The sequence below is a fragment of the Cololabis saira genome, chromosome 4 (genome assembly GCF_033807715.1).
Source record: "Cololabis saira isolate AMF1-May2022 chromosome 4, fColSai1.1, whole genome shotgun sequence".
Lineage (NCBI taxonomy): Eukaryota > Metazoa > Chordata > Actinopteri > Beloniformes > Belonidae > Cololabis > Cololabis saira.
Window position 1 is genome coordinate 33,256,829 of NC_084590.1, and position 16,102 is coordinate 33,272,930.

At 45.5% G+C, this 16,102-nt stretch overlaps 1 protein-coding gene across 1 annotated transcript; it reads right to left on the bottom strand.

Annotated features, from left to right (window-relative positions):
• Positions 1-5,268: 5,268 nt before the first annotated feature.
• LOC133442394 (extracellular calcium-sensing receptor-like) lies at positions 5,269-8,801 on the bottom strand. Its single transcript, XM_061720376.1, has 8 exons — positions 8,656-8,801; positions 7,962-8,262; positions 7,583-7,872; positions 7,210-7,505; positions 6,798-7,003; positions 6,469-6,690; positions 6,260-6,383; positions 5,269-6,167 (listed from the first exon to the last, which is right to left on the bottom strand). Exons 1-8 carry the CDS (start codon positions 8,793-8,795, stop codon positions 5,269-5,271), a joined length of 2,478 nt encoding a protein of 825 aa, XP_061576360.1. The 5' UTR covers positions 8,796-8,801.
• Positions 8,802-16,102: the final 7,301 nt, after the last annotated feature.

The window sequence follows — 16,102 nt, forward strand, 5'->3', positions numbered from 1 at the left end:
TAAAGGTTTTAAACTTAACGTAAAAACCAGGGAAAGCCTTTTGTGTGTAGGAACTGTGAACTGCATATGTTGTTTACACCCATGAAAACCTTGCCAAATCCCCTCTGCCAATGCCAAACAACTTATTTTTCAATTGACTCTTCGATGTTATTTATTGGATTGGATGATTGAAGGTCACTCTGGCATGAACAGCATGCCAACGCTGATTCCACAAGTCTTTAATGGGGTTGAGGTCAGGACTGCTGACAGGCCATTCCACCTTCTCCACTACCAAATTCTAGTGGTAGTTTTTGCAAAAACCCTGCTCTGTGGGGGCGAGCATTGTCATTGGAATGATCTCCCATAGCAGTCTGTGTTACAGCAATTAATCATCATCTTGTCAAAAAAATGTTGTCCATTATGATTTTCATTTTGCCAAGTATCCTGTACAGTCAGAGGTTCCAGACCAGTCCAAATAAAAACAAAACTGTTTCACTGTCTTTCCCAGCATCGTCTCTTTATTACATTTATCCACATTTTCTGTGCTACCACTTGTTTGGATTTAAACCATGTCTCCAGCCAGCATTTACAAAGGGGCCCCATATGAGATAAAAATGGGTTGTGAAATGTACCCATGTATCCCACTTTTAAGCCAGATGGGAACCCTCATGGGCCTGCTCACCAAATATTAGCCTGTAGCTCTTCGAGGTAGACCATTTTTGCCCAAACACCTACATGGCTACATCAGGTACGCCACATGATCCCAGAAGAGCATACCAGACTACAATGCATTGCATGCATGTACTGTTCATGATTAGTGCATGACACGGATATAGAATTATTATTAGAAGAAAGAGTATTTATGATTAAAATACAAAGCCAAATGGTCCCTTTGTTTGAAGTCAAAGAAGCATCTCAGCTATTTAGGGATTTATGTATTCTTTATTTTCAAAGTTGAATCTAATTCAGTGTCAAAAGATCAGAACTTGTAATTTTAATATTTATTTGAGGCAGTTTTTATTTAAAATAAAGTACATTATTGACATTTTTTTTTAAATAAATAAATTAATTTGTAATAATCTCTAAAAAACAATAATGAAGAAACAAAGAAAAAAAAAAAACCTCTTTATCAATCTGAACACTCCTCCTTGAACCGCCACCCCTCCTTGGACCGCCACCTTACTGTGGTGGAGGGGTTTGTGATCCTAGGAGCTTTGTTGTCGGGGGCACTTACGCCCCTGGTAGGGTCTCCCATGGCAAACAGGTCCTGGGTGACGGGCCAGACTAAGAGCGGTTCACAAAGCTTGTCATGAAGAGGAAACATCGGAGGACCGCTACGTCGCCCGGATCGGCGTCACCGGGGCCCCGCCCTGGAGCCAGGCCTGGGGTTGGGGCTTGTAGGCGAGCGCCTGGTGGCCGGGTCTTTGCCCGTGGGACCCGGCCGGGCTCAGCCCGAAACGGCGACGTGGGCCCGCCTCCCGTAGGCCCACCACCCACAGGAAGGTCCATGAAAGGCCGGTGCAATGTGATCTGGGTAGCAGTCGAGGCGGGGTGCCTCGACGACCCAATCCCTGGACTAAAACCCTCACAGTGGGGGCATGGAATGTCACCTCGCTGGGGGGGAAGGAGCCGGAGCTTGTGCGTGAGGTTGAGAGATACCGGCTAGAGATAGTCGGGCTCACGTCCACACATAGCTTGGGCTCTGGAACCCAGCTCCTTGAAAGGGGCTGGACCCTCCACTACTCTGGAGTTGCCCAGGGTGAGAGGCGGCGGGCTGGCGTGGGCTTGGTTATAGCCCCTCAGCTCAGTCGCCATGTGTTGGAGTTCACCCCGGTGAACGAGAGGGTCGTTTCCCTGCGCCTTCGGGTCGGGAAAAGGTCTCTCACTATTGTTTGTGCCTACGGGCCGAACAGCAGTGCGGAGTACCCGGCCTTCTTGGAGTCCCTGGGAGGGGTACTTGATAGTGCTCCAACTGGGGACTCCATTGTTCTACTGGGGGACTTCAACGCTCACGTGGGCAATAACAGTGACACCTGGAGAGGCTTGATTGGGAGGAACGGCCTCCCCGATCTGAACCCGAGTGGTGTTTTGTTGTTGGACTTCTGTGCTAGTCACAGTTTGTCCATAACGAACACCATGTTCAAGCATAAGGGTGTCCATCAGTGCCCGTGGCACCAGGACACCCTAGGCCGGAGGTCAATGATCGACTTTGTTGTCGTTTCATCTGACCTTCGGCCGCATGTCTTGGACACTCGGGTGAAGAGAGGGGCTGAGCTGTCAACTGATCACCACCTGGGGGTGAGTTGGATGCGCTGGCGGAGGAGGAGGTTGGACAGACCGGGCAGACCCAAACAGATTGTGAGGGTCTGTTGGGAACGTCTGGCCGAGCCCTCTGTCAGGGACATCTTCAACTCCCACCTCCGGGAGAGCTTCTCTCAGATCCCGGGGGAGGCGGGGGACATTGAGTCCGAGTGGACCATGTTCTCTGCCTCCGTTGTCGACGCGGCGGCTCGACGTTGTGGTCGCAAGGTCTCTGGTGCCTGTCGTGGCGGCAATCCTAGAACCCGGTGGTGGACACCGGAAGTACAGGATGCCGTCAGACGGAAGAAGGAGTCCTACCGGGCTATGTTGGCCTGTGGGACTCCTGACGCAGTAGATGGGTACCGGCAGGCCAAGCGAGCCGCGGCTCGGGCAGTCCTGGAGGCAAAAACCCGGGTCTGGGAGGAGTTCGGGGAAGCCATGGAGGAAGACTTTCGGTCGGCCTCGAAGAAATTCTGGAGGACCGTTCGGCGCCTCAGAAGGGGGAAGCAGTACTCTGCCGGCACCATTTACGGTGTGGGTGGGGAGCTGTTGACCTCGACTGGGGACATCGTCGGACGGTAGAAGGAATACTTCAAGGATCTCCTCAACCCGACTGACATGCCTTCCACTGAGGAAGCAGAGATTGGGGACTCTGGGGTGTGCTCATCCATCACCCAAGCCGAGGTCACTGAGGTAGTTCGTAAGCTCCTCAGTGGCAGGGCAGCGGGGGTGGATGAGATTCGCCCTGAGTACCTCAAGTCTCTGGATGTCGTAAGGCTGTCTTGGTTGACACGCCTCTGATCTCATCTCATCTCTCATCGCATGGAGGAAGGGGACAGTACCGCTGGAGTGGCAAACCGGGGTGGTGGTCCCTCTCTTTAAAAAGGGGGACCGGAGAGTCTGTTCCAACTATAGGGGGATCACACTTCTCAGCCTCCCGGGGAAAGTCTACGCCAGGGTACTGGAGAGGAGATTACGGCCGATAGTTCAACCTCGGATTCAGGAGGAACAATGCGGTTTTCGTCCCGGTCGTGGAACACTGGACCAGCTCTATACCCTCTGCAGGGTGCTCGAGGGTTCATGGGAATTTGCCCAACCAGTCTACATGTGTTTTGTGGATCTGGAGAAGGCATTTGACCGTGTCCCTCGTGCCATTCTGTGGGGTGTGAGTATGGAGTCCGGCACCCTCTATTAAGGGCTGTCCGGTCTCTGTATGATCGGAGCAGGAGTCTGGTTCGCATTGCCGGCAGTAAGTCAGACTTGTTCCCAGTGCATGTTGGACTCCGGCAGGGCTGCCCTTTGTCACCGGTCTTGTTCATAATTTTTATGGACAGGATTTCTGGGCGCAGCCAGGGGCCGGAGGGGTTCCGGTTTGGGAACCTCAGGATTTCATCTCTGCTTTTTGCGGATGACGTTGTCCTGTTGGCTTCATCGGACCGGGACCTTCAGCATGTGCTGGGGCGGTTTGCGGCCGAGTGCGACGCGGCAGGGATGAGAATCAGCACCTCCAAAACCGAGGCCATGGTTCTCCATCGGAAAAGGGTGGCGTGCCTTCTCCGGGTGGGTGGAGAAGTCCTGCCTCAGGTGGAGGAGTTCAAGTATCTCGGGATCTTGTTCACGAGTGAGGGAACGATGGAGCGGGAGATTGACAGACGGATCGGTGCAGCGTCCGCAGTTATGCGGTCGATGTACTGGACCGTCGTGGTGAAGAAGGAGCTGAGTCGAAAGGTGAAGCTCTCGATTTACCGGTCAATCTACGCACTTACCCTCACCTATGGTCACAAACTTTGGGTAGTGACCGAAAGGACAAGATCGCGGATACAAGCGGCCGAGATGAGTTTCCTCCGCAGGGTGGCTGGACGCTCCCTTAGAGATAGGGTGAGGAGTTCGGTCACTCGGGAGGAGCTCGGAGTCGAGCCGCTGCTCCTTCACATTGAGAGGAGTCAGTTGAGGTGGCTTGAGCATCTGTACCGGATGCCTCCTGGACGCCTCCCTAGGGAGGTGTTCCAGGCATGTCCCACCGGGAGGAGACCCCGGGGCAGACCCAGGACACGCTGGAGAGACTATGTCTCTCGGCTGGCCTGGGAACGCCTCGGACTCCCCCCGGAAGAGCTGGAGGAAGTGTCTGGGGTGAAGGAAGTCTGGGCATCTCTGTTGAGGCTGCTGCCCCCGCGACCTGGGAACGGATAAGCGGCGGACGATGGATGGATGGATGGATGGATGGATGGATGGATGGATGGATGGATGGATGGATGGATGGATGGATGGATGGATGGATGGATGGATGGATGGATAATCTCTAATTTACAGTAGTATTCAGAATGTCATGATGAAGTGCTCCACCTACTGGACACCTTGACTTCCTCTTTTGTTGGATTATGACCGATTTATAGTTGTAAAATTCGGTTGTTTGTCTTCCTTTCCCCTCTTCTGTTCATTTGTATTTGTTGTTTTTTATTGTTTTGCTTAGAGCTGTTAGAAGCACATGAATAAAACAAGAAAAAAAATGAATTAAAGTCTATCCAGACTTGATAGTGTCTACAAAAAACACTACAAAAAATATTGCAAAAAAGAAAACTAACAAAAAGATAATGACTTAAATAAAGTTTTTTTTAGAATATTGTAACTTACATATTTTATAAATGTTACAGTTGTACTTAATTGTTTTGTTTGGGAAACAAATAAAAAATGTAATAAAGAACCGCTTATATGAAAGTATTAGGTAAAAACTCAAACAAAAAATATTGCAAAAAAGAAAACAAACCAAAATTTCATTTGGATTTCACATGTTCAACACATGACCGCAGGTTTTGAAAAAACACAAAATGGTAATTACTTAAAATGAAGTGAGACATTTTTTTTTATTTTAAATATACATACATTTTAACTCAGATGACACCTAAGATTAAATAACTGTGCTCCTTATGTTAATATCCAAATGATACTTGAAACATAGCTTACAATTTAAGAACCTAAGATGTCCAGTAATTAATCTTTGTTCATTAAAGCTTTCTTAGTGTTTTTCTCTGGTTGAAACAATATGATGAAACACTTAGGAGCAAATATACACAGTATGAGACCAAAACTGGAGGCCAGGATGGCAAATATCTCCACGGCTACAGTAAATTTCCCAGGAGAGCTGACATATGCTGGGATGAAGGTGATCCAGACTGCACAAAATATCAGCATGCTGAAGGTGATCAGCTTGGCTTCATTAAAATTATCAGGTAGTTTCCGAGCTAAGACTGCTAAAACAAAGCAGAAAATGGCCAGCAGTCCTATGTAACCGAGCACAGCCCAGAAACCCAACGCAGAGCCCAGTGCACATTCCAAAATGATCTTTTCCTTGTATGTGGTTAGATTTTTCTTTGGAAAGGGCGGGCTAAGTACCAGCCAAATGGTACATATTAAAATCTGAATGAAAGTGAAAGACACCACAGTCAATCTTTGCTGTGAGGGACCAAACCATTTCATGACATTACTACCTGGCAGTGTAGCTTTGAAGGCCATTAATACCACTATTGTTTTCCCAAGTACGCAAGAAATACAGAGAACAAAAGTGATGCCAAATGCTGTGTGACGCAGCATGCAGGACCACTCAGAAGGTGCTCCGATAAAAGTTAGCGAACATAAAAAACACAGAGTCAGGGAGAGGAGCAGCAGGAAACTAAGCTCAGAGTTGTTGGCCCTGACAATTGGAGTTGTCCTGTTACGAAAGAAAATAGCTGTTGTTATGACGGCTAGACAGGCTCCACCAACAGAGAATGCAGCCAGGACAATCGCAAGGACTTCGTCAAACGACAGAAACTCTACAGGTTTGGGGAGACAGACATCTCTCTCTGCATTAGGCCAGAATTCACTGGGACACGGGAAACAATCAATGGAATCTAGAAAAGAAAACCATCAGAAAGTGCTTTTAGCACACATATATTTATTTTTTTTTTTTTTTATAGATAAGCATAGCAAACATTTATTGTACCTGTAGTGTTGCTAATCTCTCCCTCAGGACATTCCACACAGTCATAGCAGCAGATGGGCTTCCCTTTCTGCAGAACTTTACGAGTTCCTGGAGGACAGCTATCACTGCACACTGACACCGGCACCTGTCACAAAGACACAGCTGTAACGAGTAGCTGTTATGAAGCAGATCAGGAAAGTTTCATTAGTTATTGTCATTAGGCTCATTACTTGTGCGCCACCCTCCACCCAGGTCAGGTTCTTGCTGATACGAAACTCCTGGCTCACTGGCTGAGAAGCATCATATAACCCCACTGTTACCAGCTCCATAACACCACTCTCACTCCTCTGCCAGTTGACCAGCTCGTAAACAGCCACAGGATCCCCGTTAGCATCAAATGACACATCATAACCATTTTGGGAAAACCTGACTTTCTTCAGCTCAGTAAAAACCTGAGAGGATTGAGATAAATGAGAATGGAACATAATGATTGATAAGAATTACATTTAATTCAAATGTATTATCAAGTCAGTGCGATTTACTTTTTGTTTCTTCTGACCTGCTTGGATTCCAGTCTTAAGTTTTTGTCACACTGAGTTGTGAAATTTGTCTCCTTACACACTGCATTGTGCATGGCATGTGCTATTGAATAAACAGCCTTGTACACCATGTTAGTAATTCTCAACTGTGATGTTTCGGTGTACGGATTCTGGAGCGTCTGCATGTCCTCAGTTCCATCACACACAAGCTTGTCTGCGGGAGTACCTACACACACAACAACAGAAGTGGGGGGTTTTCCTTAAATTTTTCTTTGTTTTTATAATTTTTCCATGTTTATTTAAGTACACATTGAGGTAAAAAATAATTCCCTTGAGGAAATGACATGAGCTTTGTAAATGGGTATAAAAATTAACTCCAGTTTTTGTAATCGTCACATGCCTAGCATTCCCAAAAACAAAAGAAAATCTCACTCTTTCCCAGGCTGCACATGAATGCATCCTCCCAGAACTCCTTAAGCATTGGGGAAGCAGACACTTTGGAGGGAGAGAGATCCAACACGAAATCTCTCAGACCTGGTATAACAGATTTTGGAATTCCAAATCCAATAGCCCCTTCACAAAAATGAAATCTTAGCAAGTCTGGGGCTGTTACCCACGCTTCACTGCCAATCCACTGGCGAGGAGATGAAGGTTTTCTGTCAAGCTCTTCTAACAGGATTTTCAAATCTCCAGTGGCAGCAAATGCCACAATAACCACAGCTGTGGAACTGGACAGACAACAGTGAATTATTCATTTATTTATTCATGAATAAATTAATAAATAAAAATGAGAAACATCAGTAACCTGCGGATAACGTCAGCTATTCTCTGAATCTTGCTGCGTTTGTTGGTCCGATAGAAAGATTCAGAGTATTCCACACAGATTCCCTCTTTGAGAGCTGCATTAAGAAAAGAAGCCATGCCATTGTTGCCATAATCCGAGTCGGACCGGACAGCACCTATCCACGTCCAACCAAAGTGTTTCACCAGCTTGACCAGCGCCTCAGCTTGGAACTGGTCACTGGGAATTGTTCTGGAAAAAGTTGGATACTGCTGCTTATCAGACAGGCAGGCACAAGTGGCATAGTGACTAACCTAAAAAGCAAAACATGATATTTAACCAGTCAGTTAAAATAAATATTAGATACATTTTTTCGAATCAGACCTTTTTTAAATATATTTACCAGAGGAATGTTAAAGGCTCCAAAGATGCGCGACATGCCGATGGTTGGCGTGGATCCAGACTCACCCACGACACCCACCACACTCCCAGATCCAGACCCGGAGCAGTTTGCTCCTGTGTAAAAGACTGGTTCCAGGCCGTTTGATAGCTGAAAGGCTGCATGCACGGCCACGGGCACTGAGGAGCACGAATCGTGGATCTGATAACCCAGCCGGATCCCCGGCAGTAGCTCCGTGCTGTTGTTTATCTCCTCGAGCGCAAAAATCATTGCGCGAGAGAAGCGCAGCTCCCGTGCATCAATGCTGCATACACACAAACTACTGTTAAAGTTCGGTGATTTTAGAACAATATACAAAATGTAACAAAAAAGCACAGGGAAATCTTAAACCTTGGAAATTGGCAAGTTCTGCGGCAAATGTTCGTTCAGTCAAAGGAAGCTTACAATTGTCAGTCTAACTTTTTTAAATGTAAAATAGGTAAAATGTGATTCCAAGAACTTTGTGTTTAACTTTATGTTTAACTTTATACATGAAGACAAAAATAGGCAGAGGTTTCCAGGCCTGACTGCTTGTCAGTCCAACTTACTTTTTTCTACACTGCACATGCAGCAGGATTGAACATCATGACCAAAAAATCACAGCTTTTATAACCTTACATGTCTAACATCAGTTGCTCATAACTTTTAACCCACTAACCTCCCTGCACACCGCAGTGGATCGGGCACCGTGGTGTAGTTATGAATCTGTAGGTGCATGTTGCTGTGGATTGAGAAAACACCTCCAATAACATAGTCACCATCCATGGAGAATGCAGGTAAACGAGCAGTGCCCTGCATTTTACATTTCACCAAGAAAGTCTCAGTACTGACCCCATCAGTCCCAGTCTCTGAAAGCCCAGACTTCTGTTTCAAAACAGTCTGAGATGTGCTCAGACCAACAACTGAGTTCACTTCAAGCAAACTCAGTGCCAGTCTCATTCTAATAAAGAAAGCTGAAATCTCCATCCCTCAGACGCATCTAGGTGAAAGTGGGTTGTCACTGGCTTATATACCTCTTCTTTATGCACCAGAGGGGGAATGTCCTCACCTATTGGTCTTTAACTCTTTTTTTCCTTCACACTATGTGCCATTGTCTTTTTTCAAAACATATCTGGCTATAGATAGATAGATAGATAGATAGATAGATAGATAGATAGATAGATAGATAGATAGATAGATAGATAGATAGATAGATAGATAGATAGATAGATAGATAGATAGATAGATAGATAGATAGATAGATAGATAGATAGATAGATAGATAGACACTGAAAATAAAGGAAACAATGGTCTAGAAAATAATTATACTTAGTTTCATTTATTTATGTAACACACAACTTGAAACAATATTTAAAAAGAAACCAAAACTGCAGCTGAAATATTTAGCTACATGACATATTATGTTATGCAACTACTTATTTGTACAAAACATAGTTATACAAATGAAAGTCCTCTACTTTTAATACCTTTAATATTCTTTGATTGGGTCACCAATAGGGGAAAAAATAAGAAAAAACCATCACAGTACCCATTACAGCTTAAAACAAGTTCTTCAAGTGTGATTCTACAAGACTGACCCATGACTTTGTGGACTAGTTTCAACATTGAAATTAGCAACATCTCCAAATGTGGCAGGAAGTTTAGTACAATCATAGTAAAAGTTATATTTCAACAACTGCACAGATAGCTTCCTGATAATAAATCAGTGTTTTGATGAGTGCCCGTGTTGTGAAAAAACCTATTAATACCTCGGTATAATATGTTTATCCCACTAAGTGAATCTCTGGACTGAAACTGAATGCATCTCGGTTACCATGAGTAAGACTTGAGAGATGAGCCAGATTTAAGTAAATTTAATTAGCAGTTGCATCTAAGTGGGTCAGAACATGCAAAGGATGCATAATGATTTTTAAAACACAAGTGATGATTCATTATGAACAAAGTATCAGTTTTCACACTCTGTACCCATATAGTAGATTTGGTTTAATTAAACGGGGCCAAGACTAAATTTTTCCATCACAATCAAGTCAGGCTTTCAGCAACACTAAAACACAGACTGCCCTAGTAAAGGGCTTCAATGACATCGCTTGAACACAGATAGCAGCAACACCTCAGTCCCGATACTACAAAATCTTAGTACTACATTCGATATGGTCAACAATAATATCTTACTAGCTGAAAAACTGAGTAGGACTCTGTGGCACATTACTTAACTGGTCTAAATCCTATTTAAAAGTCCAGTACTTCTGAGTGAATAAAAATAACCTGTGCAGTTCCTCAAGGTTCCTGTGGCAGGGTGGAGGAGCAGCCACTCAGCTGATTGGGCACACCTGTGCCCAATCAGCCTCTCCACCCTGCCTGCCTTCATAAAGAGCAGCTGCACACCAGCAAGAGGTCTGCTGGGAGAGGGCTCTGCTGAAGGTTCTGCTGGTGCACGTGTGTCTGTGGAAGAATAAAGGAGTTCCTGCACTAAACCCTGTGTCCTCTGTCCTGTCGGGTGACCCCCGTAGCACTAGCCTTGCTATAGTTCCATATTGGGGTCTCTGCTGTTCAACATCTACATGCTCCCACTCGTTCATATTCTGAAAATCAATAAAATATGTTATAATAAATATACAGATGACACACAAATCTATATGTCCATCTCACCATTTCAATGATCACATTAAGACAGTTGTAAGGTCAGTCTACCATCACTTAGAGCAGTGATTCTTAACCATAGGGCCGCGGCCCAACGTTGGGCCGCGAGCGCCACCTAGAGGGCCGCAAAAACATTTCAGTTGGGGCCGCGGGGGCCGCAGGACTGCATAGCAACTCCCGACCAAATGAGGAGAAGAATACACTCAGCTAGCTGTACGTGCAATAGTAAGAGAAATGGTGTGTATTTACAGAAAAAATCCTTTATTTTGCACAGAGTACGTTTAGATCAGCCAGGATCAGGGATCCTACGGCGTAGGCTCTGCGTCGATTTAACGCGGAACCATAATTCAGGCTTAAGAGGCCGTAATTGAAGCCACCATGAGAAGTTAAGGGGGGCGCATGAATTGCCCGTGATTGCCCGTGATTGCCCGGCGGCGGCTCCGTGGCGGGACACCTGGGGTGGACGGGGAGACCTGGGGCTCGCTGCCGAGAAGGAGACGAGACTCCCAGCTGCCCCGCAGAGGCGGGCCGGAAGGCCGGAGGAACCGCCCGGCTGAGCCGACGCGTCCCCGCGGGCGGGGGAGGTCGGCTGCCGCTCGGGCGGCGGCTCCGTCGTTACTGCTGAAGGATTGTACATGTAGATGCAGGGCTGACGTGTCTGCTGGACTGGACTGTTGGTCGGGCTTTCGCAAAAGCATCGGATCGGCTGCAGCGCAGCCAGAGCTGCGGGCTCGTAGCTGATCAGTTCTCCCGATCGCAGCTGATCAGGCTCGGATGAAACACGACACGCTGAGGTCTGACAACTGATTAATGTAATAACTTAAAGTAAAATCAAACTAAGTTTTGTTCCCGCTCTATTTTTAAATAGACACTTGTATGTGTGTCTGTTCAGGCGGCGCAAACTAAATATCGTTCCAGGCTCATCAATGAGCACCGTCTCATGAATATGAGAACCTGACACCATCCAACCCAGATTTAAAATCCTGACAGGAGAAGTTAGAGCTCAGTTCTCTCACTGAACGACAGAAAGTGGGGGCATAAGATTATAAGAAGGGAAGAAAGAAAAGAAGAGAAATAGAGAAATAAAATAAGCTTTTGAGCTTTTGAAAAATGAAATAAAATGTTTTTTTTAATTGCAGTCCTTCTTTAACCTAATAAGAGAAAAAAAAGCATGTGTAATTCAAGTTACACATGTTAAGTGGCAAATATTTTTCAAATGTACTTTGTTTAAAAAGTCAGATGCAGATGTTGATAAAATTGTGAGGCTACTTGAATATATACACACACACACACACATACACACATACATACATACATACATACATACATACATACATACATACATACATACATACATACATACATACATACATACATACATACATACATACATACTAGGGGTGTAACGGTATTTGTATTCGTCCCATCCCGTCACGGTACGGGCGTCACGGTTCGGTGCACGCAGTCATACGGCGAATACGTCTGACTGAGATAAAAAAAAAAAAAAAATCAATCATCGTTTTTTTTCCCTTATAAATATCAACAGTCACGTTCCATTACAGACCTAAATGTGTGCTAGTCTGTGCATATCAATAAATATATGTGCAATTCATATATCATCATAAATTGTCGGCTATAATAATGATATAATGTTCTAATTCTTAATTTACAACTGTCCTGAACGCATCAGGGCCGTGAGCCAACGCGGATTGGGTGTAAAGCCTGATTTATGGTTCTGCGTTAAATCGACGTAGAGCATACGCTATAGGGTACCCGTCTACGGCGAGGTTATGCGGCGACGCGCAACCGTCGCCGTAGGCGCTGCGTTGGTGTAACGCGGTACCATAAATCAGCCTTAACAGTCAGCAAATTTGCCGTGAAGGAGATTAGCACTAAAGTTTAAAAGAGGACTAAATTTGTACAAAGTTTTGAATGTTACCCCGTTTTCCACGTTACCTGGATTATTTTGGGTTATGGAAGAGTCAACTACCGTTGGTGAGTCAGTGTAACCTTCATAAATAATTTCTTTATGTTGTGGTAGCCTTGACCACCTGCCTATTTGAATATGCTTTGTGTCAACGAGACTAGAGTCTATTCTCTGTTCTAGAGCTCAGAAATGATGTTATAGACCGCTGTGTCTATATCTATCTAAATAGATTGTGTCATTTTAGACCAGTTATGTTTTTTTTTTGTATTTAAATTGTATCAAAGATGGAACTGAGTCAGTCCGTGACTATCAGTTTTCAGAGCCATGTGATTGACAGCTGTCAGGCCTGTGTGTGTGTGTGTGTGTGTGTGTGTGTGTGTGTGTGTGTGTGTGTGTGTTCTTCTGAACAAGTTTGTGACTTTACTCTGCTTTCTGCAGCATAGGCCTATAGGCTTGGCTCAATAAAAGTGAGAATAAATGTAGTTTGATGGGCAGGATGATATTGTTGAACGTTAAAATGACTATCATAAGGCCCATTGAGAATGCTCTGCCCCCAGACGGCTCTGCCCATATGCAGCAGTAGAGGAGCCCGGGTTCAAGTATTTATTAAAAGTGCTCGAGCCTCGTTTCAATGTCCCATCCCGCGCTCACATAAACCAGTCCGTGGTGAAATTAAAAACACTAATGCACAAGTTAAATGTTTTATTCTATTTATTTTACACTTTAATAAGAGATGCTTTTTAGTTTTGTAGCCAATTGAACAAACTTTAACTTTCAAATGCTATGATCAAAATAAAGGAAGAAAAAACCCGTCTTATACATTTGGGACTTTTTGTATTTTTTTTCCCGTTGTACCGAACCCGTACCGAACCCTTACCGAACCGTGACCCCTAAACCGAGGTACGTACCGAACCGTGACTTGTGTGTACCGTGACACCCCTAATACATACACACACACACACACACACACACACACACACACACACACACACACACACATATATATATATATATATATATATATATATGTGTGTGTGTGTGTGTATATATTATGATGTTCTGAATCTGGACCTTCGCTTCAGTACATTTTCTCTAAATGGACCTCTTAAAGTTTTAGTTGAATACCCCTGCTATACAGTGTTAATATTTAATGGGTACTGAAAAAATTGGGCCTCAAGGTCAGAAAGGTTAAGAACCCCTGACTTAGAGAACATATCAAGGATTACAGGACTGATGTCCCAGCAGAATTTATAAAAAACTTGTCCTAGCATGTACGTTTAGTAGACTGAAAAAAAATAAATAATTTTGTCGCTGCTTATTAAAGCAATTGTTATTTACTGTAACGCTGTTCTTACAGGTCTCCCCAGCAGACAGCTGCAGCTAGTTCAGAACAGTGCTGCTCGAGTCTTCACCGAGGCCAAGAAAGTGGATCATATTATTCCAGTCCTCAGATCTTTACACTAGCTGCATGTCTGTCAAATAATTGATTTCAAAGTACTACTGTTAGTTTATAAAGCTCTGAATGGTTTAGGGTCTAAATACATTTCAGACCTCTTGGTTTGTTGTGAACCAGCCAGAGCCCTTGGGTCAACAAGGTGAGGTCTACTTTCTGTTTCCAGAGTGAGAACTAAACATGGAACAAATGTGTGTGGAACAAATGACCTCATCTCAATTGTGAATAAGACAAAGAAGATGATTATAGATTTAAAGGAGCTCTAGGAATTTACTGTACATACCTGTTTTGTTGAGGTATCAAATATAAATATTATTATGAACCATACCGTTACAAATTCTTCAAGTTAAAGAGATTAGTAATGTGCATAATTTGAAGTGCATTTTATTTTTGATTTTGATTAATTTTTGTCTTTCCTGTTCTCCACTCTTTTGTACAGCAGTGCAGGAGTAAAGCCACTTAAGACAAACTGTTATGACCCAGTAATGTTGAGAACCAAACGCAACCACACAGGAAGCAGAGAAGGGGTTAATGTCTTTAAGGCTTTATTTGCCTTAAAGCAGTGAGGGGGGCGGCCACCCGGCGGAAATCCCTTATGAAATCCCGGTAGAAGTTGGCAAAGCCGAGAAAACTCTGCAGCTGCTTCCGGTTGGCAGGTTGGGGCCACTCCACGACTGCCTGAATCTTCCTGGGATCAGGCCGCATCTGTCTACCCCTCCACAATGAATCCCAGAAACTCCACAGAGAGGGCATGGAAGGTGCACTTCTCTGCCTTAATGTAGAGACGGTTCTCCAGGAGCCGCTGGATGACCTGACGAACGTGCTGGACGTGCTCCTCGGGACTCCCGGAGAAAATCAAGATGTTGTCCAGGTACATCACCATGAAGAGGTCAAGCATGTCCCTGAGTACATTGTTCATCATGGCCTGGAACACCGCAGGGGCATTGGTGAGGCCAAAGGGCATGACGAGATATTCGTAGTGGCCTCTGGGAGTCTTGAAGGAGTCTTCCACTCATCCCCCTCCCGTATCCGAACAAGATGATAGGCGTTCCGAAGATCCAACTTCGTGAAGATGGTGGCCCCCTGGAGGGGCTCGAAGTTGGACAGGTGACTTAAACACAAAAAAGCGCATCTTTTCCACATGGTTCCCCGGAAACCTCAGTGTGAGAGGATGCGTACGATGGGTGATGGGGCCAATGTCATGCCCGTCCAGTGCGAAAGCAGGTATGGGGGCTCTTAGGTTGGACAGAGGAATACGGGCCTGGCTGGCAAACTGGCTGTCAATGAAACTATCATCAGCACCTGAATCAATAAGGTAGTCTACGGTGAGTGTTTCTCCCTGCCATGAGAGGTGGACTGGAAATTTAACAAAACTACAGGTTGTAGGGGAATGAGAGATTCGGCTCACCCGAAATCCCCGGTTTCTCCGATAAGCCTAGTCTTTTGCCAGTTTGGAACAGCCGTCCCTGGTGTGGCCCTCCCGACCACAGTATAGGTAGAGTCCACGTCTCCTCCGAATCTCCTTCTCAGCAGCAGTCAGATGGGTTCTTCCCACCTCCATAGGCTCCACTCCCATGGTGGTGTTGGATGATGCCACATCGGGAGAACGAGTTGGAGCACTGACCAGCCTCAGAACGAGGAGAGTCCTGGTGCTGCAACGCTCTGACTCCTCGACACTCACGGAGACGTTGGTCAACATCTGTAGCCAGGGTGATGAGGGCATTTAGGGTGGAAGGCTTGTCTCTCACCAGCTCGTCCTTCATAGCTTCCAAGAGCCCACCTCGGAATATGCAGCGCAGAACCGAGTCTTCCCACCCGGTGCTGGCAGCAAGAGTCAGCAAGAGTTTCAAACTACTGGCGTAGTTTGAAACAGTGCGGGTTCCCTTGATGCTTAATGTTGAGAAGCTGGGAGCCTGCATCCTGTCCAGCAACCGGGTGGTCGAACACCCGCCTGAACTCCTCAAACACGGCGTAGTTGTGCTTCATGGCTGGGTTGGAGCCATAGGCACCCGAACCGTGGGTGCTTCGGGGCCCGAGCACCCACGGAGATGGCCGAGCACCCACGGGGAGGGCCGAGCAGGCGAG